This window comes from Cydia amplana, chromosome 20 (assembly GCF_948474715.1).
Source record: "Cydia amplana chromosome 20, ilCydAmpl1.1, whole genome shotgun sequence".
NCBI classification, from domain to species: Eukaryota; Metazoa; Arthropoda; class Insecta; order Lepidoptera; family Tortricidae; genus Cydia; species Cydia amplana.
Genome location: NC_086088.1, coordinates 1348753 through 1375458, shown reverse-complemented (window position 1 = coordinate 1375458; position 26706 = coordinate 1348753). Strand labels below are relative to the sequence as shown.

The window sequence follows — 26706 nt, the reverse complement described above, 5'->3', positions numbered from 1 at the left end:
ATGTTGCTAATTCCGTCATAGGGACTATTCCGTCCACGAGCGTGTATATTTCTTTGATTGCTGAAACTAAAAGCAATCGCTGCTTTATCGATGAAATTATCAATTTTGTTCGCTGTTCGAGAAAAATGCTAGTACCGGAATAGGCCCTTTGACGGAATTAGCCACATTGTCCTTAATTGAGTTCTTATAATTAATAGTTAACTAACGCGCACTAAACTAACTAATACTGAGAATGATCTTATAAATATAGGCCACAGCCCGTTTTATGTCTTTTATTTTATGTTATATTAAATTCTAAGCTGAATAAAAATGTCATTCATATGATGACTGCAGCAACATTATTGTTGCTAATCCGACTCTACAGTTACAGCGCTGTCACTGCCAATTTTCTGGGTAAAATGAGTAACAGTCGTTGATGCGTTACTGCAGAGATTACAATGTTTAATTTGTCACTCTTACTAAAGCTACTTTTATCAAGGCAGTAATGGTGCCTTTACGCTACTACATCCGAATGTCACCTTTATAAGTCGGGGTAAACACGCCTATAGGGACAAATGCGCCTAACCTAGCTGCAACAGATGGTGAAACACTCCCTTTCTTCAAGTTCCTTCCTCTTAAGTACCTCTTTATTTTCTGTTGTATGTAAGGCGCAGTTTGCTTGTATGGACGCACTTACCCCGACTGAATAAGCAGAATTATGTAGTTTTTGCAAATGACGAGCACCTATAAACAACAGTGACTTTTATTTGCAGTTCCATTGCTGATTGGAGACCATTTCCTCATTTATTTACATCTCTATTTCTGTTTTATTGACTTTATTATAGGAATATCTTACTTTGCTCACCGCGTCACAGTGAAGTAAAAGCGAAATAACTTAAAAGTAGTTAAAGAGTGTATTTTTCTTCAGAAAGTGTATCTGTAACTACTTTTAAGTTATTTCGCTTTTACTGAATTGTGACGCGGTGGGCAAAGTTATGTCAAAAGGCAAAGTTTTACACTTTTACGGTAGCTACTTAAGTTTGCGTTAATAGAAACGATTTCTGAGAAACCAAGTTAAAATCTAGCTGTTTCATTAGTTCTTAAAAACGTTTGTCTCCAAATCAGACATTTCAAAATTACTATCATTAACATTTCCTTTTCTCTCCTCAGTTATATATATATTCCCTGTGTCATATAACAATAAAATTATATCACAAGTCTTAATAATCGTTATCACTTATCACAACCGTGTCCTAACCGGCAGTGGTGATCCTCGTACATTGCTATCATATGCATCAAAATGTCTGCTACTCGTCGTTGCGAAAACACCCGCACTTGGCTCTTCCGTTGCCTGTGTTTTTACAGCGGTTATAGCAATCTTAGCTGTACTTAAAAACGCACTTTTAATATCTACTGTTGGCGCATCTTTACTAGTACTCGTTGCAGAAATTGGACTTGGCTGTTCTTTTTCTATTCGTTTTACAGCAGGGCTAGGGATCTTGGTGGGGCTTGTTTCTTTTAAATCTTCAGCTAGTGTGACGTCAGTTTTTTCACTGGAGTCCTTTTCGGGAGTTTTGGCTATCTCTTTGCTGTAGGTGCGTTTTTTTCCTGAAAAATGTAAAAGTGAATGAATAGTGTTAAATAACGCTTAATGTCTCCAATAAGACATTCCTATTTTTACTACTCCTGTGAATAAAATTCGCTTTAGAATATTTATCATTTTCTATTTAATTTATTTGGGATCCCATATTGTTTTTCGCTTCAAGGATGACTCACGTTAGACCGGGCCGGGACCGGGGCTTCCGGCGCTTACTTTTCTATGACAGATGACCGGTGATCACGTGATGATTTCGTTAGAAAACGAAGCGCCGGTAGCTCCGGCCTGGCCCCGGCCTGGTCTAACGTGAGTCATCCTTTAATAGGTATCCATATCACTATCATCCTCCTATCCGTTACTATTTGGACTACTTTACATAATTGAAAGAACTACAAGAATAACTCAATGAAATTATATTCTTAAACACAATCGGCGTTATTCATAAAAGTTAATCAGCTGATGATCGTCGTTTGTCCATCTCTATGGCATAACGACAGATAGGGACATTGCCTGCTTAAAATATCGAGTAATAGTTAAATACCTGGCATCTTATTATTAATGGTAGCAACAAGCGGATGCAACAGACGCTCGTCGAAGACATCCGCATCAGTGCTGGTGATGGCTCCGATGATGCACCCGATGATGACGCAGATGAAGGTGCCGATAACGGCGTACCACATGTAGGACACGGAGTACATGCGGTGGAGAGCCGCGGTGCTGGGGAAGATAAAAGTATAAGATAAGATTTATAAGCAACAACAGTGAAAAGAGTAGAGTGAAAAATTTGACAGAAAGTTAACCAGGCAATGAAGAAAAAGAGGAAACAGGGAACCATTTTAAAAACCAACACCGGCTCAGCCCATATCGTTCTACTCTGGCCGGCAAGTCACAATTTGTATGGAGATAAATTTGATAAAATGAGATAATAAAGGTACGTAAGAATAAAGATCTTTTATCTAACGACGTTCCACGATTTGACCCACTTCTCGATTTCCGATTGAGCTGAAATTTTGCAATATGTAAATCGGATGACAATGCAATATTATGATGACATGGAGTTCATCTGATGATGAAGACAGAAGGTGGTCATGGGAACTCTGTGATAAAATAACGCAAACTAATTGTCTTTGGTAGGGTTTACAATCTGGATCTGAAATGTATGAAATTATCCGGATCTGGATCCGCGGATCTTTCCATACATTTCAGATCCGTCGTATAAACCCTAGTCTTTGGGGTCGATGAGTATTAGTTGCCTGTAAAAAAACAGTCAGCGATTAAAGTTTGTTGTGTTTTGCCAAAAACGTTTTTAACTTACATCACAGACTCCTGGGGAACGTACACGCGACTCGTGTTCATGTTCTGCAGCAGGTGTTCCAGCTGCATCAGCGTCTGGTTCACTCCGACTGGCAGTGGCTTGTGGAACACGTTCATCGTTCCATTGGGACACTCCTGCAACATCATCATTGTGTTATTCATTCATCATCATTGTGTTTATTTAGGTATCGGGGTGTTAATTTGCGTTGTTACATTTATCTTTTAATTATTTATTTAATATTTATTGCACATAGGTAAACACATTGTACAAAAGGCGACCTTATTGCCATAAGGCATTCTCTACCAGTTAACCTTTAGGTAGAGCAGATCAGTTGTAAAATCTTTTCTTTCAGAAGAATCCTGAAAGCGATGGTATGATTTCCTTATAAAATATTAAGGTTTAATCTCATACTCACATCAACAGACAACGGCAGCATAGCGACACTAGTATCCACATAAAATAATCTCCCAGCAGCCATCCACGTCGTAATAAAATGTGCTGCAATCATGCCGCACAAGGCACCCTTCCCGTTGGCGATAGGACATAGTGTGGCGAGGATGAATACCCCGAGTAGGGCTCCTGAGGTGGCAGAGGTGACGAGCATGGAGCCCTCGATGATGCCGCCTACCATTCCCACGCAGAGGGATAGGCACATGATTATGATGGCTGAAAAGAAGCAAAAAAAAATTAAATTTATTAAATAAACATTTGACTTCGCGATTAAATTTGACTGAACTCTATGAGTGAACTCTGAACTGAACTATGAAGTCTATGAGTATATATAATTGCTAATAAGGACTTACAATAGATGACTACAATGATCTTGATCCCAGTAAGCTGTTGCTTATCAGAGATGCCTTGGAATGCTGGTGCAGCAGACACGAAGTCTTCCCACGTCACCGTTGCCAAAGAGTTCACATTAGATACCAGGAAGCTGAAAGTGTGTGAAGAGATTTTTAGTAACAAGCCTTCCCTTACATTTGACAATACATAATGTGATCGCAGGGTCAATTAATGGGATCATAATTTATTTTGATCCTGCGATTAATCTGTGATTGATTCCTATAATAAACTATAAAAGAATCAGAAAAAAGAAGAAACAGTTCGATATCTCTCTGACAAGATTTAAGGAATTCACTACGTCGGACCTGATTCACCGTAGGTACAAATAAGTTTTGGAAATTGCAAATGATGAAGCAGCACTCAGAATGAAGTTCCAGATTCTTACTTTTCCTTGGTTTTATCAGAATTGGTTCTAACTATTCACAATTAAAACTGGATTCGACCAAAGTTACCTCAACGCCCCATTGAACAAGGTTCCCAGGAACAGCCCCAACATCCCAGGCAGGAATCCAAACTGATCCTGCACGTAGAACGGCAGTACCTCGTCCGGAGCCGCGATTCTGCCGGACATCAGAGGGTCGCAGTATCTGTAGACAGCATAGAGCACCATACCTGGAATGTTATATTAATATTATGGGATTTGTTAACAATTAATTTTATATAAATTTAAACGACCCGCAAGATAAATGGATGAATGGATGAAGGATGGTAAGAGACCAAAATAAGTCAGTGCTAGGCTTTAATTCGAGTGTCGAAAGAACTACAAATTTAGATGACAGCTAAGGTCGAAGCTATTTTAGAATGGCCTTGAAAATTTTCCCATCACAAGGCACTAACCTTTTTCTAAGGATCGGGGAAAAGCACAGTTAAATTTAAAGTCTACTAATGCAGTAGGTACAGGTTTCTCGTTTGTTGAAGCTCTCATGACAGAACGGTCTTGATCTATTTTAACAATTGCTTGAAATAATGATCAAACGAAACACTTTACTTGGTCTGGGTAACTTATACAGCAGATGTTACGCTGTTATAAAATGTAATAAAATGTAGACGATGTTATAAAATGTAGACTTACCAACAACCCAGGACAAGCTGAAGAGAATCCCCACAGCCGGCACATTAGCTAGCAGAGTTCTCCGGACTCGGGCCTCGCTATTCATGGAACAGTAGCGCTGGACGAAGGTCTGTTGGCAGCCATAGATAGAGAGGGTCATGAAAAGTTGACTTACCAACAACCCAGGACAAGCTGAAGAGAATCCCCACAGCCGGCACATTAGCTAGCAGAGTTCTCCGGACTCGGGTCTCGCTATTTATGGAACAGTAGCGCTGGACGAAGGTCTGTTGGCAGCCATAGATAGAGAGGGTCATGAAGAGTTGACTTACCAACAACCCAGGACAAGCTGAAGAGAATCCCCACAGCCGGCACATTAGCTAGCAGAGTTCTCCGGACTCGGGCCTCGCTACTCATGGAACAGTAGCGCTGGACGAAGGTCTGTTGGCACCCATAGATAGACAGGGACATGAATAGTTGGCCCACGATAGCGGAGAGGGTGTCTACGCGGATGGTTGGGTCCCAGTGGAATCTAAAAAAAGAATAATAAATAAAAATAAAATAAATATTTAATAAATATTATAGGACATTATTACACAAATTGACTAAGCCCCACGGTAAGGTCAAGAAAGCTTGTGTTATGGGTACTCAGACAACGATATACATAATATACAAATACTTAAATAGGTACATAGAAAACAACCATGACTCAGGAACAAATATCTGTGCTCATCACATCACACAAATAAATGCCCTTACTGGGATTCGAACCCAGGATCGCGGCTTCACAGGCAGGGTCACTACCCACTAGGCCAGACCGGTCGTCCATAATAAAATTAATGAACATTGTTCTGTAAAAATAGGTACGGTAAAATATAATATGATGGTCACACGTAAACTAACCCTATATCTATCATCTTCCTCGCGTTTTGTCCCGGCTTTTTGCCACAACTCATGGGAGCTTATATCTTGTATTTTTACTTATGTATTTTGGTATCCACAAATTATTTATTTAAAAAAGTACTGCTTGAAAATGCACATTTAGTTAAATGATTTACCATTGTATGTAGGTACTTATTACCTATCATGCCCAGATTTTTTTGTGTCCACGCATTATAATATTAGCAGGGAGTGTATTTGAAGCTTAAAAGAGAGATAAATACGTACAGTCCCTCTAGATGAACACAAAATGAGCAACTAGATAATGACGCTACTAACTTGAAGAACTGCAGCCTTCCTCCATCCATATTTTCTTCTAGAACCTTCTGCGGGCCGCCGGCGCGGATGGTCGCTTGGATTATGAAGGCGCCACTCACTAAGATCATTGTCATGGTTTGGATCACGTCGGCCCTGAAAACATTGAAGTAACCGTGTTTAGAATGTAATAAAAATCATGTAGGATGAATTTCAGAGAAAGTACCAAAGAAAAATGAAAGGTGTTAAGACCTATCTTATCAGGGAATGGACAAATAGGTATTATGCTATGCAATACCTACTTGCCTACGCCATCTAGGTTAGGGCTCTCAAACTTATTAATAGATATTAGATATAAATCACCGGTAGACAGCACCACAGTTCTATAATATGTAGTAGTTCTAGTGGGTAGTGACCCTGCCTGTGAAGCCGCGGTCCTGGGTTCGAATCCCAGTAAGGGCATTTATTTGTGTGAGCACAGATATTTGTTCCTGAGTCATGGTTGTTTTCTATGTATTTAAGTATTTGTATATTATATATATCGTTGTCTGAGTACCCACAACACAAGCTTTCTTGAGCTTACTGTGGGACTTAGTCAATTTGTGTAATAATGTCCTATAATATTTATTTTATTTTTATTTATTTTATATGTAAATAAGGTGACATCTACCGATACTCCTATGTACTAGCATACGAGCTCAACAGCTTCGTTTAGGTATGTCAGTATATGTAATAGTTCATAAGTAATCAGTAGTGTGGCGCTGTACGATAGCTATATTGCTGTATATACGATCACTTTTTCCAACCAGCCTTCTGCTTAACATTAAACTTAATATAGTATATTCCTTGCTTTTAATTTGGCCGCCATTACCTCCACGCTGGACAAAAGGACTGCATGAGAAGAGGTCAGATAACCATCGCCAGGAAGTTAAGCAGAGATATTAGAAGCCGATGACAAAAAATAACATTCATGGTTCACAGATAATAACTTTACATGCCTTCTTTCATCATCAGGAAAGTAGCAAACCTCCTCCATTCGAAACTGAGCCTTATTTACAATCTATAAAAATCAAATTTACACGATTCCAATATTTATCGATGAGCGCTGCATGTAAAGATCATTGAGCTACCGCTACTGCTGAAATGAAAACTCTTCACGATGAAATTTAAACATTTACTTACTATAAGCCTTAAAACCCAAACTCACTTAATAACAGCCGAGAGTCCTACCAATAGATTAAATACGATTCCAACCGCAGCTGATGCCTAATGTGGAAACGCCAATACAACACGAAAAGCAGCCGTGAACAAAAATAAACCTTTAACTCAATCCTTAAAGCTCAAACTCACTTGATGGCAGCAGATAATCCCCCAACCAGGTTAAACACGATCCCAATCGCCGTGAGCGCAGCAGCAGACGCCCAATGAGGCAGTGCCAGTACAGCATGAAGGGCAACCGTCGGAGTAAATACTGTCACAGCCAAGATCAAGAGCTGGCGAACGAGAAAAGTGGCTGCGGCCACTCGGCGGACCCAGACGCAGTGGAATCGCATCTGGAAGTAATACAAAAAGCCTTTAGATGATGCGAGAACTTGCAATCTTCATTGCTTTATGGTATTTTATTGGTCAAATCGAATTTATGGTACCTAAGTCTGGGACACTGATTTAAACTTTCACGATTTTTACACATTATTAAATTATACAACGGGACTTAAGTCTGGGAGTGGGGGTGTCTAAGTCTGGGAGTTTGCAATGTATCTGTACATACAAAATCTATTAAGACTATGAATCCAGTTATAAAAGTCTATTAATTAGTCAAAATGAATAACCAGAAATTATAGAATAAAGACTTTAAGCCGAAATAAACAAAGGATAAAATGATTTAATTAATTTTATATTTGCACAGTTGGGCACTTAAATTGTTCAAGGTGATAACTTGCAAATATTTGTACAGCAGCTCTCATTACAATGTAAATCAAAACCGTAAAACTACCCATTTATAGTCTAAAATATCCCACTTAATGGTAAAAAACATACTCGAATATTCTAGTTTATCTTTGTTTAGGGCGCGTACAGACGGACCGCATCCCGACTGCAACTTGTATGGGAACTGCACGCCGACGTTGCAGTAAGTACTTGTAGACGGAGTTGGTCTGGAGTCTGTAGTAGACCAGCAGAAAGACCCAGCAGACTAGGGGGAACGATCATCCCGTACAGGATCTACCACATTGAGGAGCCTCGGTAGACCAGCTCCGATGGAAACAAACCTCTAAGTACTCGTAGACGGAGTTGGTCTGGAGTCTGTAGTAGACCAGCAGAAAGACCCAGCAGACGAGGGGGAAGGATCATGCCATACAGGATCTACCACATTGAGGAGCCTCGGTACATCAGCTCCGATGGAAACTCACCTGTAAGTACTCGTAGACGGAGTTGGTCTGGAGTCTGTAGTAGACCAGCAGAAAGACCCAGCAAACTAGGGGGAACGATCATCCCGGACAGGATCTACCACCTTGAGGAGCCTCGGTACACCAGCTCCGATGGAAACTCACCTCTAAGTACTCGTAGACGGAGTTGGTCTGGAGTCTGTAGTAGACCGGCACAAAGACCCAGCAGACGAGGGGGAAGGCAGGCCAGGATCATTACGTACCTATGTACAGGGTCTGCGACATTGAGGAGCCTCGGTACACCAGCTCCGATGGAAACTCACCTCTAAGTACTCGTAGACGGAGTTGGTCTGGAGTCTGTAGTAGACCGGCACAAAGACCCAGCAGACGATGGGGAAGGCCAGGATCATTCCGTACAGGGTCTCCCACATCGCGGAGCCTCGGTACACCAGCTCCGATGGAAAACCTGGAAAAACGGAACATAATTGTTGTTTAACAATTAAAATGAACGTTTATTATTATGTGGGTTAAAAGAAAATATCTGGGTGACCGAGCTTCGCTCGGAAAACATATAAAAACTCGAAAATGCGCGTTTTCCCAGAGATAAGACCTAGCTAGATCGATTTTTCGCCCCCGAAAACCCCCATATAGCAAATTTCATCGAAATCGTTAGAGCCGTTTCCGAGATCCCCGAAATATATATATAAATATATGACGACCGGTCTGGCCTAGTGGGTAGGGACCCTGCCTGCTAAGCCGATGGTCCTGGGTTCGAATCCCGGTAAGGGCATTTATTTGTGTGATGAACACTAATATTTGTTCCGGAGTCATGAATGTTTTCTATGTATATAAGTATGTATTTATCTATATAAGTATCTATATCGTCGCCTAGTACCCATAGTACAAGCTTAGCTTAGTTTGGGGCTAGGTTGATCTGTGTAAGATGTCCCCCAATATTTATTTATTTATTTAAATAAATAAATAAACATATAAATAAACAAGAATTGCTCGTTTAAAGGTATTAGATAAGACTTTCCCCGGAACCTTGAATTTAGACCTTATTAAGAACTACATACAATTGACAATTCACAAAGACTGGTATCTTATGGCACAGGGCGGACACGCCATACATCAAAAATGATTTGCGTTTATATGTGTGCGCGACACGTCTGTACACGCGTCATTGTGTATCTGACGGACTTCTGGCATGCTCTCAGTAGAGCGACTACGCACACATTCATGTCGCGGCCAGTCGCGGGGCGGGGAAATCCGAGTCGGGGCGGGGCGGTGCGTGTCCGTTTTGTATGATAATACTACTTGTTACTTATTCTGTGCTTATGGTTAGTAATAATCTTTATTATAAACATTTCATTCTGTATGACAAAAAGCTCATTTTCGCATTTCTCCATATCTAAAGCTTCTAGATAAATCTAGTTTATACTAATATTCTTAGGTTTAGGTATACAAAAATAATACGTAATTTTTTTTTGTATTAACATTTACTTAGCTAATTTATTATCAAATGACTTCTCTAAGAAAATAGGTAAAACATATTCGCAAAGTCGTCATAGCAATTGGTATTTCTAGTGCTCACACCAGAAAGATTAAATCCGTATGCAGAAAATTAATTTCGTTCGAATTGACATTCTTTGGCGCACTTGATTCGGTCATTAAAAAGCAGTTAAAATGCCGATGATTTTATGATGAGAAAAATAAGCAGATAAAGAGAGATAAGAGTCATAAATTATATGGGGTTCGTATCATTTACGTATATATACTGGGTCAACCAAATCTTGTCAGTAAATAGGAACAAAAAAACTATACTCATCCTTTTTTTTTTGGGTGCTAGTACTAGTGTTAGACAAAGATAGTATGATTCTCTCTATGTTTGAAATCAAACAGACCTTTGACACATTATTATAGTCAGCAAATTATTGAAGATGTAAATTTTTAATTTTTACTATCGAACAAGGAAAGGTAGCCCTTTGAGCGTGAAGTATGTTCCAAGATAAACATCTGTTTTCTTCAATTCACTTCACTAAACTTATGAAACAATTACGGGTCCCCAAGAAAATCTTTTTATGTCCCAAGAAAAAAACATAATAAGCATATCAAAATCAGGTCCTTGAAACCACCTAACTATGTCCAAAATTTCCTTAATTTGGATTTAAAAGGGGTCTCGAGAATATTTTTTGTATTTTTTGCTTATTCATGGATTCATGGTGTTTAAAGTCAAACTTCGGTAGCTTTATTATGCTGTGAATTAACGTGGAAGTGTGTAGCTGTAAAGACTATGAGATCTTGACATGCCTCTTTATTAAGAATAAGAATAATTTATTTATAATAAAGAATAAGAATAATTTATTTATAATAAAGTGGGTACGCAATCACAAAGGTGTCCGGTAAGCCCCAAACTAGGCTAAGCCTGTATCTTGACGCTTACAAAAAAGTAGGTAATATACGGTAACTAAACCTAATTAAAATGATGTGTGAAAGAGGGTGATATTGAAAAACACTTTTGAAAAATAAGTCACAGCAAATATATTTATATATAAATAACAATTATAAAGGTTATTTTGGTTGCATAAGTAATAGTTACTATTTTTTAAAGCGTTTTTCAATAAAAAGACCATTCAAGATCATGTAGTCTTTTCTAATGCTAAAAAAACGTGGTATATTAAAGAATTGATTGATCGACTACGAGTATAGTACGGTACGGTTCGTGTGTCTTGTAAACATGGTGTATTCAAGATCACGTGGCCGGCTATGTGGGATTTCACAGGTTTCTAATCCTCTACTAACGGCGCGATTCGGGAAATGAATTAGAGATTCACTAGATATGAAATAATGAAGATATATGTGACGTTCCACGGCAAAAGGTACCTTACGGCGGCTGGCGCTTACGCTATTATTAACGCCGCTCCAATATTCAGTCGGGGCAATGGTACCTTTTGTCGTGGAACGTCACATATCTTTACTATTTTAAAAAACTTGCGTTGTCCTGGCATTTTTAGCCACGAGCCACGACTCATGGAAGCCTGGGGTCCGCTTGGGAACTTATCGCAAGAATTGGCGTAGGCAATCATTTTTACGAAAGCGACTGCTATCTGACCTTCCAACCCAGAGGCGAACCTAGGCCATATTAGGATTCGGTTTCATCACGACGTTTAAGTTCCGAAAAACTTAATGGCTTCCATCTATCTATATAAAGCTATCAATATTACACTTCAAACAATATCAATCAACTCCCATCTTAAATTCCGGCAACGCACTTACAACCCCTCTGGTGTTACGGGTGTCTATGGGCGGCGATAATCGCTTACCATCAGGAGATCCGGCTGCTCATAAAAGTATTGCCTAGTATTAGCATGTAGTCATGTGCGTTAATTCTAGATCAAACAGAGTTTCTTCGCTGTTTCCTTAGCCTGATAACACACATAAGGACTATTTAACATTTAATTCACATTTAAATTCTCATTTCGCATGTTATCTGCGAACTGTGACGTTTGCCTTGTCTTGATAACAGAACATTAGTGTATACAGGTGAATAAGCAAGACCATGCCTTCATTTACAAAGATATGTGCAGAATTTTTTTTTAGTGTAAGGCCTGAGTGGACGCTCGAGTTGGGCGTGCAGCGGGGCGGGGCGTGCGGCGTGCATGTTAAACAAATGCAAACGTATAGGAGCGGCCTTAGTGCACGCTGCTCAAATCACTTGGGAGCTCGACGCCACGCTCGCTGCACGCCCCGCCGAACGCTCCGCTTCGAGCGTCCACTCAGGCCTCACACTTAGGTATATTTATACAAGCTTTTATTTAGTTTCACCTGTCCTGGTCTGTAATCAAATCTTGCAAGTTAAATTTGACCCACTTCCCGGTTTCCATTAAATCTTAAAACTTGCATAGGGACCTACAATATGTGTAAACTGGGTGACAATGTAATATTATGGTACTCAATACATTTATTGCACATAATGATACCAGTGAGGCTGATCTGATGATGGAGACAGGAGGTTTACTTTCACCTGTCCCGTTTTCTGTAATCAAATCTTGCAAGTAAAATTTAACCTACTTCCCGGTTTCCAATGAAGCCGAAAATTTGCATACATATGTATAAGTTGGGTTGGGTCACAATGCAATTTAGGAGCGTAGTTCTCTTCGCTACACATCATCATCATCATCTTCCTCGCGTTATCCCGGCATTTTACCACGGCTCATATCCGCGTTATCCCGGCCTGGGGACTACTCGCGCCTCACGGATACTCCATTCCGGGTTTTATTTTGGAGTATCCTTCTCCTAAATGGATTGCAAACCGATGCTAAGAGGACCATCTCCCCTGTAACGAAATAGCTTCTTGCTTCGTTTGTGGACTTGGTCGCCGCGTACGACACCCTTAGTGAAAGGCCTGGGTAGACGCTCGAGCGACTTGGGCGTGCAGCGGGGCGGGGCGTGCGGCGTGCATGTTAAACAAATGCAATCGTATAGGAGCGGCCTTAGTGCACGCTGCTCAAATCACCTGTGAGCCCGACGCCACGCTGCACGCCCAGCCGAACGCTTCGCTTCGATCGTTCACTCAGGCCTTACACTTATCCTATGTGAGGGTCGGCGCTATTCTAAAGCCGAATTACCATTATGAAATACCATTATGAAATATCTTACCCAAAATGCTTCTAACCCCAAGCGTGCCTCTAGCTACAGACAGCACCATAGCGAGCGTGCTGACCCCGCCGCCCGCGAATATGTACGCGCGCTTCGCGCTACCCGCTGCGCGGGCGCCGCGCGCGCGCGCGCGCCACAGCGGCACGAACGACGTCGCACACACGAACAGGCCGAACACTACGCATTCCCATGCCAGCCAGCCTGTCGCCATAATTCTGGAAGGAAGAATTAAATATTAGTTAATTTAGATATTTTTAATTTTTTAAGGACTGTATATACCATTAACGAAATATGCTGAATAAATTACTTATATTAATTTTAAAAACAATAAAACAATTGTGTATTTGTAGTTACTTAATGTAAACAAACATGTGTTTGCCAGAGCCCGTACCATGAGTCATTGTCAGTGTCAAAACTGACATAAACCGCATAAACGCTTTCGAGAACGTAATAATTTACTTCTATACATCTCGCTTGCACTAATATGCGAGTACGAGCGAGATTCATAGAAAGTAAATTACGTCCTCGATGACTTTTATGTCAGTGCCAAACTGGTGGTAGTGGTACAGGTAACAAAGGGGACGATGGATTTTCCACATACAGACAAAGTTCACATTTTCTTCTCTGAATATTGATATTATGGAAAATATTGTTATATAAAAACCGATCAAGTGCGAGTCGGACTCGCCCACCGAGGGTTCCGTATTTTTTTTAGTATTTTTTGTTATAGGTAGCGGCAACAGAAATACATCATCTGTGATAATTTCAACAGCCTATATAGCTATCACGGTTCATGAGAAACGGCCTGATGGTGACAGACGGACAGATACCGACAATTTATTAGCCATAGTCCGTTGGTTTTTAGGGTTCCGTAGCCAAATGGCAAAAAACGGAACCCTTATGGATTCGTCATGTCTGTCTGTCTGTCTGTTTTATACCAATTTTATAAGCTCTTAACTCTTCTAATAGGTCATTAAAAATCGAAATAATGTTTTTAAAATAGTGTAAAAATAATTTTCTATAATGTCAATATAGAAGAAAATGAAGACTATTTTTATTTTATTTTATTTTATTTATTTTTTTTGCGTACGGAACGATCGTACACAAACGTATAATAATAACTAATAAATGACTTTATAAGTGTGATAGAAAAAAATATTCGACATTATGCTTATAATATTACAAAGGTCAGTTTACTAGTAGATTAGTAAGTTTAGATAATAGATACAATAGTAATAAAGAGACCATAGTGTTTTGTTTTAATTTAATGAAAAACATAAATCGTATGATATTTTATTATACTCTTTTGGTTCAAAATTTTTGCTTCTTTTTTTTCAGCACGTGTGTCTAACTATACACCGAGAAGTATTATCACTCGTAAATTAAACAAGCACGTGTCAAGAGTAACTACAATTTTAAACCCTACGCCTTAGTGATAAGATTCAAAATGTCTACAAATGCCTATTCATACTCCCACAATAGTAGGAATCAAGTGGGTACAGATTATGTAAATGTCATCTGTTGGATGTAAAATGACATTTCCGTAAATGGCAATTGACTTTGACGTCAGAGAAGAGCGGACGTGTAAATTAATTTCTAGAATCGGACCGAGATAACTCTACATGGCATTTGTAATAACAAAGTTGGGTGATGTCATCATTAATTACGAATTTTTTACATTAACCCGCGGAGCGCCCTAGTATCACACGTGTGATACTAACTCAATTTGGGTCGTAGCGACTCAGTATCAGACGTGTGTTACCACAGATAAATATGGGTGAAATTGCTTTGCATCAATTTGTTGTATGATGGTCGTTTGACGGGTTAAGTTCATAAGTCTAAAATTGATATCTTCTCGGGGCTGAGCACCACAGCATTTGGTGTAGGAGTAGAACCGGTGGTAGTTTTTTTACATTTATAACTACCGTAAAATGGGGTGAGTAGGGTCAAAACTGAAATTCAAACCTCGATAACATTTTATTTTTACATATGAAAACTGAATGGTGTATATAATAAGTGTTCCGGACGTTTGTATTTTAGTTTTTATTTTATTTTGGGTAGTTCCATTTCATAACTTTGACGATAAAGAGGAAAACCCACCTCACCCCGTAGTGCCTCGTATTTGGGGTGAGAGGGGTTTTCATACAAAGGTGATTATGGAAGATTGTTGGATCGATTTTTTTTATTATGCGTATTACTATAGCTCCATTTTAAATTGGAATACATTATTTTTGTAGCAGTAGCCTTAAAATCCCTTCTCACCTCCCTCTCAAACCTTCTCTCCTCATTCATAACCCACCTCTCCCCGCGAAACCTACTCACCCCGTTTTACGGTACCTTGTAATTAATGCCTAAATTCAAGAACAAAGACTTTGACTTTCACTAATGTAAAATTTCTAAGAAAATATCACGTTAATAATGACACCTCCTCACTTTGTTCCATTTAAGTTTGTACAAAGTTGCTCAGATGGACTCTAGATTATCGGAAAATTGTGTTCAATACCGTGTAAGTTTCTTTGAAATAATACAATACAGTATAAATCCACTTTACTACCTAATCTCCAAATAAATAATATGACGAAGCGATAGTTTTTTTTTATCTTTTCTAATGCGGTCAAAACATGCAATCTAACCCCTTTAACGAGCAAGTTGATTTGTCGGGAAAAATTAACTTTACTAACAACTACCTTATTGTTAGGAAAAAAAGTTCTAACAAACCTTCTAATTGGCAGCTTGGATGTTTAGGAAAAAAGTAGTTAGGATAAACAAAATCATTTTTATATAAGCTTTTATCGCTGACTGTACTTTTCTTTCAACAGGCAACTCGACGCCTCTGACAGAAACTGGTGGGAGACGGGTCAATACCGGGATACATGGAAAGAGAGGATCCGAGGCCTTTGCCCAGTAGTGGGACACTCTGGGCTTATATAAATAATACAGATATATATTTCCAATTCGCCATACTTCTGTTTATAGTATAAAGATTGTGGGTGACATATGAAAATGTGACGTCATACACACACATGACAGCCATCATTCGTAATAAGGTGTCCGATATAATCTAGTCTGTCACTGCCATTAGCAATGTCACAGTAACTTACGTAGCAAATTACACAAAATTGCTTTATTTGTTATTTTAAACGCTACACGCCATTACGGTAATTGTAGAAATATTTATATGGAATTGCGGGAAATCTCAGTTTATTTTGTTGTATAATTTTCTTTTATATTACAAGTGTAAATTTACTAAATTTCATTCGATAGCGTGACGTGCCTACGCGTTTCCGTTATGTCTCATTTTGTATGGGATTTTGAACAACGCGCCAAGCGGGTCGTTTTAGAAGCTCAAAATCCTATAAGTACAAAATGAGATTTAACGCGTAGGTCACGTCACGCTATAAATTGAAATTTATACTAGGGGTTAAGCGAATAAAATTTACACGTGACGTGACGCAAAATACGTGAAGAAATATTTTTTTACATTTATTAACTTCGTGACAATTGGGTCAAAAACGTTTTTAGTATGAAGTGCAATGTGCATCCACACTGCAGTTAGTTGGAGTTGCAGGCGTCCATAGCTCTGATGATCACTTACCATCAGGCGAGCCGTATGCTTATTTGTCACCAACGTGTTCTTAAAATACCCTAAACCACAAAAAACTACTTTGATTTAATACTCCATACAAATACTGTCTTGATACACTGTCATTAATTGAACAAGTTTTTCTAGTAAATTAAATCGGTTACATAATAATATGATGTACAATATTAGCGGCCGATTATAATTAAACAACTTGATATGATTTTACAATTTTTTGATACTACTTGCATGTTTTATCATTTTTATCAAGCAGATACATCTGTAAGCCATACTACAATTTTTTAAATTAAAGTAAAATTGTTAAATTCATAGTTTTGGGCAAAATTCGAACTTGCAAACGTTTAGAACACACGTCCTAAGTCGTATAAACAGAAGGAAGGATTCACATTGAAAAATTCACACGTTTTTGGTAAACGTCGGTAGCTCAGGTCGTTAAAAGCAATTGGACCAATGTTACAAAAGGTCACAAGGAGTCTTACCCGAAGCGGTAAATTTTTCTATTTTTCCTCAGATTTAATTTTTTTAAGGTCGTATGACCTTGATCGCTAGCGCCAATCAACGTTAGCTAACGCTCATTGGTGCTGACGAAATCACAGTATAAATAATAGTACTAGGTACAGAAGATTCACTCTCTAACAAAACGCGTCTAACGACAGATATGCACTATAAGCACTATTTGTGCAACGTTTTCGCAACGCGAGGTCAGGTAGACTCCATATACACAGACTTTTCGAAGGCGTTTGATAAGGTGGATCATAATATTCTCTGTCACAAGATTGAGGCCTATTATGGCATTCATGGTAGCCTTCTTCGCTGGGTCCATTCTTACCTTCAAAACAGAAGTCAGCTAGTCGCCATCAACGGGTTCTTTTCTCCTGAGCTCCCCATAACTTCGGGTGTCCCTCAAGGGTCTCACCTGGGCCCGTTGTTGTTTGTCCTATTTATAAACGATCTTGCTGATTGTTTAAGTTGCCCCTGCTTACTGTATGCAGACGATCTTAAAATTTTTAAATCTATTAATGATACGAGCGACTGCTTAATGCTACAAAAAGATCTTACACAGATATCAGACTGGTGTCATCGAAATCATATGTATCTAAATGTTAGCAAATGTCATGTAATCTCATTCTCGAATAAGAAGTGTAAACTCATTTATGACTATGAGCTATCGGGACAGAGTCTCGACAGGAAATCAGTCGTCAAGGATCTTGGAATACTGTTTGATGATCAACTAAGTTTTCGTCCACACTATGATTATATAGCTAGTAGGGGCAGGCAATTGTTGGGTTTTATCTGCAGAACAACCAAGGGCTTTAGGAACCCAGATAGTATGCTTGTATTGTTCTTCAGCTTGGTGAGGAGTGTACTGGAGTATGGTTCCCCTATATGGACCCCGCATTACTCTGTACACAGCTCCGCTATAGAAGCGGTACAGAAGCAATTTTTGAAAGTTCTTGCGTTTAGATTTAAACTGGGACGTACATACAGATCGTATACTAGTCGACTAATCAAGTTCAATATCCCCACACTAGAAGCTCGTCGTAAGATGTATGACTTTTTGAATTTATATAAAATTATACACTCAAAAATTGACTCTGCTGCACTATTATCATCCATTACCTTTAACACACCTAGATTTAGAGGTCGTAACACTAAACTTTTTGCACTTAGAGTGTACAAAAACAACACTTCCTTCTATAATCCAATTACAAGAATGTGCCGCCAATATAACGATTTAACAGCCGGTGATCATCGCGGTAGGGGCATTGATATTTTTGACCCTCACATCGCTAGGTTTAGGAAGTGCTTGGCTGGCGTCCTCTTCTCCTCTTCTCCCACTAAACTGATGACATCTGCCTTAATCCTCTAAGTTTGTTTCATCTGTGATGTTTAATAGTTTTTATATGTAAAGTTCGTTACTCGTTATATTGTAATGTTTAGATAGTTTTTTCTTCTCTGATATTTTTCACTGTAGCTATAATATGGTGTTAATTAGTTTGTAATATTTCCGCTAAATTGTAAAACATGCTGTGTACACTTGTTTTGGATCTCGTGCTAGATTTAAGCCATAATGTACAATTGTATTACCCATGATATTGTACGATGTCTGTTTAGTGTACCTAATAAAGTAAAATAAAATAAAAATAAAATATGACCGCTAGGTGGCGCAAGCGCGAGCAGGCGTCTGTTCCATAGCGGTGCGCGGTGCGCGGCAACTACTATATGGCTAGACATCAAAATTTGTGTGAGCCGCATGTATTTGTAAAGTGTAATTCTATAGAACTTGCTTGTATGTAAAAAAACCGCTATATTAAAATTGCCCCTAAATGTCAATTTACTAGTGACTTTGGTTTACATAGTTAGCAAGTTCCATAAAATGACACTTTAGGTACTTGTAGCGACGCCACGAAATCGCCGAGTGAGCCACGCTTGACGAAATGCAATGGACGCGTATCCAAGATGCCAATCGCTTACGCTCCGTAGCGATCGAAACGCAACTGTCACTGTCGCACTAATATGGAAGAGCGACAGAGAGACACAAAGCGATTCGATAGCGAAGCGCAAGCGATCGTCAGAGTTGTCGCATAATGCATTTCGCTCTCACTTATTGGGACGCGTGAGATGGCCCAAGGTTGCATCAAATTCAATAAAATCTATATCAAATCGTTATAGCAGAATCGGCCTCTTACCCACATGACTAAAGGTCAAGGACCAGTTTATTTTACTACAAATCCTGGCCTTGACTTTGCTGCAGCTAAGTATTACATTTCATTCTAAACCTTATATACTACTACGTAAAGTTCATTTTTAATCTGGTCTAAACAAAAAAGAGCTATCTACAATGTTTGTTGTTGAACTTTTAACTTAATATTGTTTATAAATAGAGTTGAAAATATTTTTCCTAAGATATTTAGTCTTATTATGTATGTTTAGATTGTCTAGACTCGGCTGAAGACGAGTTTGGCACTAGTTTCGACCGTCGTGTCCAAGTAGTACGGAAGATATTTATGACGAGATATTAAATGTTGTGATGTTATTCTTATTCATCTCTAATACACGTAAATGTACATACGTGTACAGTTTATTTCATAATACCACCTAGCACTAGCACATCATCATCATCCTCGCGTTTGTCCCGGCATTTTGCCACGGCTCATGGGCCTGGGGTCCGCTTGGCAACTAATCCCAGGAATTGGCGTAGGCACTAGTTTTTACGAAAGCGACTGCCATCTGACCTTCCAACCCAGAGGGTAAACTAGGCCTTATTGGGATTAGTCCGGTTTCCTCACGATGTTTTCCTTCACCGAAAGCGACTGGTAAATATCAAATGATATTTCGTACCTACATAAGTTCTGAAAAACTCATTGGTACGAGCCGGGGTTTGAACCTGCGACCTCCGGATTGCAAGTCGCACGCTCTTACCGCTAGGCCACAAGCGCTTTTTTTTCACCTAGCACTAGCACCATAGGATTTAATAGTAGATTGTTAACCAAGGGGTGAAAGGAACTCATTTCTGTCGAGGTTGTTTGGTGCTCGAACGCAGTGCGCGCCAATAGTCCGAGGCTGCAAATGATGCCTATCATCCGAGTTAGGCCAAGAACGCACCACGATTTTTTGGTGCGCGATTATTTTGTCGCAGAAATGCAACGTATGTGTTTATATGCCAGTGCGCGCACATGCGACAAGAAAATATATATTACAGCGCGATTTTAAAATCGCGTCGCAAAATTTAAAATCGTGGTGCGCGCTTGGCCTTAAACACTCTTCTTTTCATTTCGAATACGAGGAAAGTAAAATGCATGTGTTTTTTTAATCATGACTAAGTATACAATTTTAGAGTACAATCAAGTACTTAACAATTTAGGCAAATGTATCGTTATTTATGGAGTGTTAAATATCAGAATGGAAATTGTATAATAAATCCATTTAAACCCAAATTTCAGTTGCTTATCGTAAAAAAAGTCTAAGTAATCGTACTTGGAACGTAAAATGCTCTAGTGCAGAAACGTATCATTTTCAGCACACCTTTTACAACAACAATTACCCTCTTTTCTTCTTCATTTCAGAGCATGATAAATGAAAAAAAATAAACAAGTGTAATTCGGCACGTAAACAGCCTAAGCCTTTGAAATAAACCCTAAAAATAACATTGGCGTAAGCAATTATTGTTAATAAATAAAAACTTTGCAAATGTTGGTCAGTTTGAGGAGTACAGCCTTTAGTTTAATTTATTTCTCCTGTTACAGGAAACATCCTGTATTAGATGTCGTTAGTGACTAGTGACATGTTGGCACGTCACGATGCAGTGACAGTGATAACTTGATAAGCTGTAAATTACTGACGGTCTGTCACATCGACAATCCAAAAATGTATTCTGGATTCAATCCCACGTTGACCACAGTTTTCGTTATCAGCTGTATAATACTAACGTAGTTAGTAAGTAATACTACAGAATAAATAATAGTACTAAGTACAGACTCACTCTCTAACAAAACGCATCTGTTACGATCAGCACAGATATGGCCGCTAGGTGGCGACAGCGCCACGCGCGGCTTATGGCTTTCCCCAAAATTCGGGCCGAACGGATGTACTTTTAGCTACCTGTAGCAAAGCGACGAAATCGCGGAGTGAGACACGCCTGGAAATACTCGTATCACGTTTTCAGGCCAACCGTGGCTCCGGGATTCACGGTATCAGGCTGAAATCTAAATGGATTTTACGCTTACTGGCCATTCATAATAATAACATGAGTTGCCGTATGGAGTCAATTTTGATAAACATCATGTCACTCTTGCATGACTTTTAAATAGCAAAATGGGGACAGAAACGGACACAGTAGGCTGTGTGTGATCACCTTAAATATACATTTATTATTATTATTCAGAGCCCACTGTGTCCCACTGCTGGGCAAAGGCCTCCCCCCTCTTCCTCCACTCGTCTCTATTTAGTGCAATATCTGGCCAGCTTCTCAAGAAGGAGTCCAAGTTATCCCGCCATCGCCGACGAGGCCTGCCGGGTCCCCGGTTAGACTCGTGGGGCTCCCACTCTGTGGTTAACTTGGGCCACAAGTCGTCCGGCATTCGGCAGACATGACCAGCCCAGTCCCATTTTTAACCGACTTCCAAATCTAAAAGGAGGAGGTTATCAATTCGGTTGTATGTTTTTTTTTATTTTTTTATTTATTTTTTTATTTTTTTTATTTTTTTTTATGTTTGTTACTCCATATCTCCGTCATTACTGGACCGATTTTGAAAATTATTTTTTTGATTGTATGTATATGCATACAGATTGGTCCCGTTTTTGTCAAAACCCAGTTCTGATGATGGGATCCATGAGGAATCGAGGGAACTCCTCAAATCTTAAAGGCACACATATAGTGATTTTTGTATTTTTATTAACAAATCAAGCATATACATTCAAAAAAGTGACATTTGATGAAGTGGAACTGCTGATGATGATCAGAACGGAACTCTTCAACGATGCATAGCACACGTCTGACGATTTGTCCTCTTCGTTATGTTTGTTAAGCAAGTTAAGTTTTTAAGCTACATTTTTGTCAAGCTCGAGTGCTGATGATGGGATCCATGAGTAATCGAGGGAACTCCTCAAATCTTAAAGGCATGCGTATAGAGATTTTTGTATTTTCATCAACAAATCAAGCATATACATAAAAAAAGTGACATTTGATGAAGTGGAACTGCTGATGATGATCAGAACAGAACTCTTCAACGACGCATAGTTCACGTTTGGCGATTTGTCCTCTTCGTTATGTTTGTTAAGCAAGTTAAGTTTTTAAGCCACAATTTTGTCAAGCTCGAGTTCTGATGATGGGATCCACGAGGAATCGAGGGAACTCCTCCAATCTTAAAGGCATGCGTATAGAGATTTTTGTATTTTCATCAGAAAATCGAGCATTTTCATTAAAAACTGTCGCATTTGATGAAGTGGAACTGCTGATGATGATCATAACGGAACTCTTCAACGACGCATAGCTCGCATTTGGCGATTTGTCCTTTTCGTTATGTTTGTTAAGCAAGTTAGGTTTTTAGGCACATTTATGTCAATCTCAAGTCCTGAACATGGTATCCATGAGGAATCGAGGGAACTTCTCAAATCTTAAAGGCATCCGTATAGAATTTTATATATTTTCATCAGAAAATCAAGCATTTACATTAAAAACTGTGGCATTTGATGAAGTGGAACTGCTGATGATGATCAGAACAGAACTCCTCAACGACGCATAGTACACGTTTTGTGATTTTCAATTTCGATTTAGACTTGGATTGGGCCCCGGACTCCGGACTCGGACCCATACTCGGACTCGGACCCAGACCCGGACCTTGACCCGGAAAACCACTATGATACCTAAACTAAATCAACCACTATGATTACCATAAAATGTATACATATTACCAAATAAAGTATAAGCACCGTTAAGTGGGTTAGGCTAGTAGTTAGAGAAGTCGGTTTTTTTCTATTAAAGATTATAACTTAGCCGCTTTCCGAGCTACGTACATTATTCGAGTCTTAGAGCGCAGCGTGGTGTTTCGGACTCGATCCCTTAATTGTACACCTAATATGCTGCGCTCCATAGCTCTCTGGCAAACCCCGAGTTTGGACTTCTGAGCTTCCGTCAAAGATATATAAAACAAAGTCGTCAGCCGCGTCTTGTCTGTTTGTATAATATGTATGTTTGCGATAAACGGAAAACTTTTGACCGGATTGGCACTAGACTAGCTAGGAGGCCGTCAGCGTCAAACAAAATACAGAGCTAGGTCATCCAGGCAGCCTAAGTTACCGAAAGATTGTGATGACTTTGCGGCAAGGTCACACGATCGATTCCCGACTCATTCATAGGGCAGTTTCCTTCCTAGACGTTGTCTAGACAGTTTGAGCCCTAAGTTTATAATAATAAATATAGGTCGTTCAAAGTTCAGGTTTAAAAATAGTTTCTTAGTTTGGGAACAGGGTGCCTAGCCAATGTGACAGTCTATTTATCTCCAAAACTACTGGGTCTAAAATTTTGAAAAAATAGGCAAAATAGTTATTTACCTGGATAACAGGAAAACCGATTAGAAATGTGCAGTCAAGCGTGAGTCCGACCCGCACTTGGCCGGTTTTTTTTTTGTTATTCTTTTATATTAACCGATGGCGATAATGAGATATTAGATTATGTTTCATTATAAACCAATTATATTTCATGATCGATACTCAATAACCAGAGAAAACCAGAGTGAAAAACTCATCTAACGTAGATAATAACTTAATAAGTTTAAGTAAAGCAATGGAATGTCAATGAAATTTTTCTTTTCATTACTAACAGGAAGTTGATGAAATAATAGCATACAACTAAAGGCAAAATAAATAAATAAAGTTGTTATTATAATGGTGCAAGTGAGGTGCCCAGAGATTGATCACCACGCCTTATAAATAAACGGCTGGATTCGAACTTTAAGATACGTCAATTAATAGATCTAGAAACGATATGGATTAGATATGTCAGTGTCAAATGTGACGTTTCTTCAAACAAAAACGTCACTTTTGACACTGAAACATCTAATCCATATCGTTTCTAGATCTATTAATTGACGACGACGTACCTTGAAGTTCAAATCGGGCAGTAAGTCCCCGACGTGTCTGTCTGTATGTATGAATGATGTATGTTCACGATAAAGTTAAAAACTACTTCATGCGGTTTTCACTTATCGATATTTATTTATTTAAACTTTATTGCACAAATTTACACAAAAAGAGTACAAATGGCGGACATAACGCCTTGAGGCATTCTATACCAGTCAACCATTGGGCTAAACAGTGACAGTTTGTTTGGTGCAGGATTGTAAATAGTGGATATGAAAACAGACACAAGTCGAGACTACTATGATACTATACTTGCACAAATATACATTAGATAAATTAAATAGTTAAATATACGATAGAGTCATTCTTGAGGAAGGTTTAGGTGTATCATTTGTTAAGGTTTTGTGTAACCCGTGCAAAGTCGGGGTGGGTCGCTTGTGTTAATATAACGCAAAATTATGGTATTGTTCAACATTTTTAGTTTACGTAAGATGAAGACGCTCGGACGGAGGGCTTGTTCATTTTTTCTTTTAATATGACATCTATTTTAATTTAGGTATAATTAATATATGTGTGACGAAGTAAACTACTAAAAACTACTTAAAGACACAAATCAGAATAATTTTAACTAATTTAATTTTTTCCGAAGTTGTTATGTAACTATAATTAGGTATGTATTAAACAACTGTTAACATAAAACGTGAATTATGACTGTTCTGATTTATTTTTCAAGTGTGAATGCATAATTTATTGCAATTTCTTTTCTTTTATTGTCACAACACCATAAAACACGCATATTTGCATAAAAATGATTAATTACGTAGTTTTGAACATAATAAATGAAAATATTGGTTTTTGGAATTGGCAAACGAGAGTAGGAATGTCAAAATATTTTTATTTTATTTTATTGAATATGATGAATTTTCTGTAATACATTAGCGTATGCATTTTAATTTTTTATGTGCTTTACAACGTAAATGGTCTCATACATTTTAGCATAATATGCAAATTATTATTATATTTGTTTAGATTACATCTACATCATTTTTCAAAATTAAATATATCTCTAATTCTCATTACCCAATCAATCTGTTCTGTAAAAAAGTATCCCCAAAACATATTCGTAAAAAATGGTCAGCGAAAATATACCAATTTTTTCAATCGTATATACGATAATATGTATGACTTTACTAATACATATATATAAACTATGTAAACTAATGAAGTCCTTCCTTCGGTTAATATAGAAATTATTCTTTAGTGATAATACCTCATTTTAATTTTGTTAAATAGTGCAATTCATTATTATTGAACATAAAAAAAAAGCGGCCAAGTGCGAGTCGGACTCGCCCATGAAGGGTTCCGTATTTAGGCGATTTAAGACGTATAAAAAAAAACTACTTACTAGATCTCGTTCAAACCAATTTTCGGTGGAAGTTTACATGGTAATGTACATCATATATTTTTTTTAGTTTTATCATTCTCTTATTTTAGAAGTTACAGGGGAGGGGGACACACATTTTACCACTTTGGAAGTGTCTCTCGCGCAAACTATTCAGTTTAGAAAAAAATGATATTAGAAACCTCAATATCATTTTTGAAGACCTATCCATAGATACCCCACACGTACGGTTTGATGAAAAAAAAATTTTTGAGTTTCAGAAGATGAGTTTCGAAGTATGGGGAACCCCAAAAATTTATTGTTTTTTTTCTATTTTTGTGTGAAAATCTTAATGCGGTTCACAGAATACATCTACTTACCAAGTTTCAACAGTATAGTTCTTATAGTTTCGGAGAAAAGTGGCTGTGACATACGGACGGACAGACATACGGACAGACAGACAGACATGACGAATCTATAAGGGTTCCGTTTTTTGCCATTTGGCTACGGAACCCTAAAAATTACAATAACATCGCAATATTATTGTAGCTTTATTTTTTGCAATAGTTCCTTCCAAAAGTTGTCTAGAAGAGATTGCACAGCGAAAAGACTTGTAGGTATACGCTTTACTTTGACCTGAATAGCGTGTTTATATTATGTCATGTAAACTTTACTTTTTCCCATCAGCCCAGACAAAACACGCACAAGTCAAAACACAATTGTTCTTAAACAAAACATCCACTATATCACCATAACTAGTTAGCTCTTTAGACTCACGTGTGTTCCAAATATAGTTTGATATTGGCTTTGGTCCCAAAGTATAATGCACTACCGGGTTACGAGATCAATGTATGCGTGGTACGTGCGACCGAAACGGCGCGGTGGCGTAGACTGTTTTCAAACGATTGACGCTGTATATGCGGGGTGTCTTTTTATAATGAAAATATGTGTGTGCATATAGATAATAGTGATTAGAGGTTTAAAGGGGTGATGCTCGAATAAGTTAAACTTAGCTTTGCGCTTACTAAGCTTTAGTAAGGTAGAATTATAATTTTGCAACTGATTTTAGAAAAAATAAAAGCGGTAATTTTTTTACTTACCTATATTTGCCAAAGTTTTGAAAA

General features: G+C 38.4%; 1 protein-coding gene across 1 annotated transcript; it reads right to left on the bottom strand.

The window, feature by feature from the left end:
* Nucleotides 1–1219: 1219 nt before the first annotated feature.
* Nucleotides 1220–26504, bottom strand: LOC134657547 (sodium-coupled monocarboxylate transporter 1). The gene is made up of 12 exons (XM_063513123.1): nucleotides 26360–26504; nucleotides 13020–13234; nucleotides 8684–8826; nucleotides 7327–7529; nucleotides 6001–6132; nucleotides 5115–5314; nucleotides 4187–4346; nucleotides 3695–3825; nucleotides 3307–3557; nucleotides 2892–3025; nucleotides 2118–2293; nucleotides 1220–1587 (listed from the first exon to the last, which is right to left on the bottom strand). Exons 2-12 carry the CDS (start codon nucleotides 13228–13230, stop codon nucleotides 1220–1222), a joined length of 2109 nt encoding a protein of 702 aa, XP_063369193.1. The 5' UTR covers nucleotides 13231–13234; nucleotides 26360–26504.
* Between the last annotated feature and the right edge of the window lie 202 nt (nucleotides 26505–26706).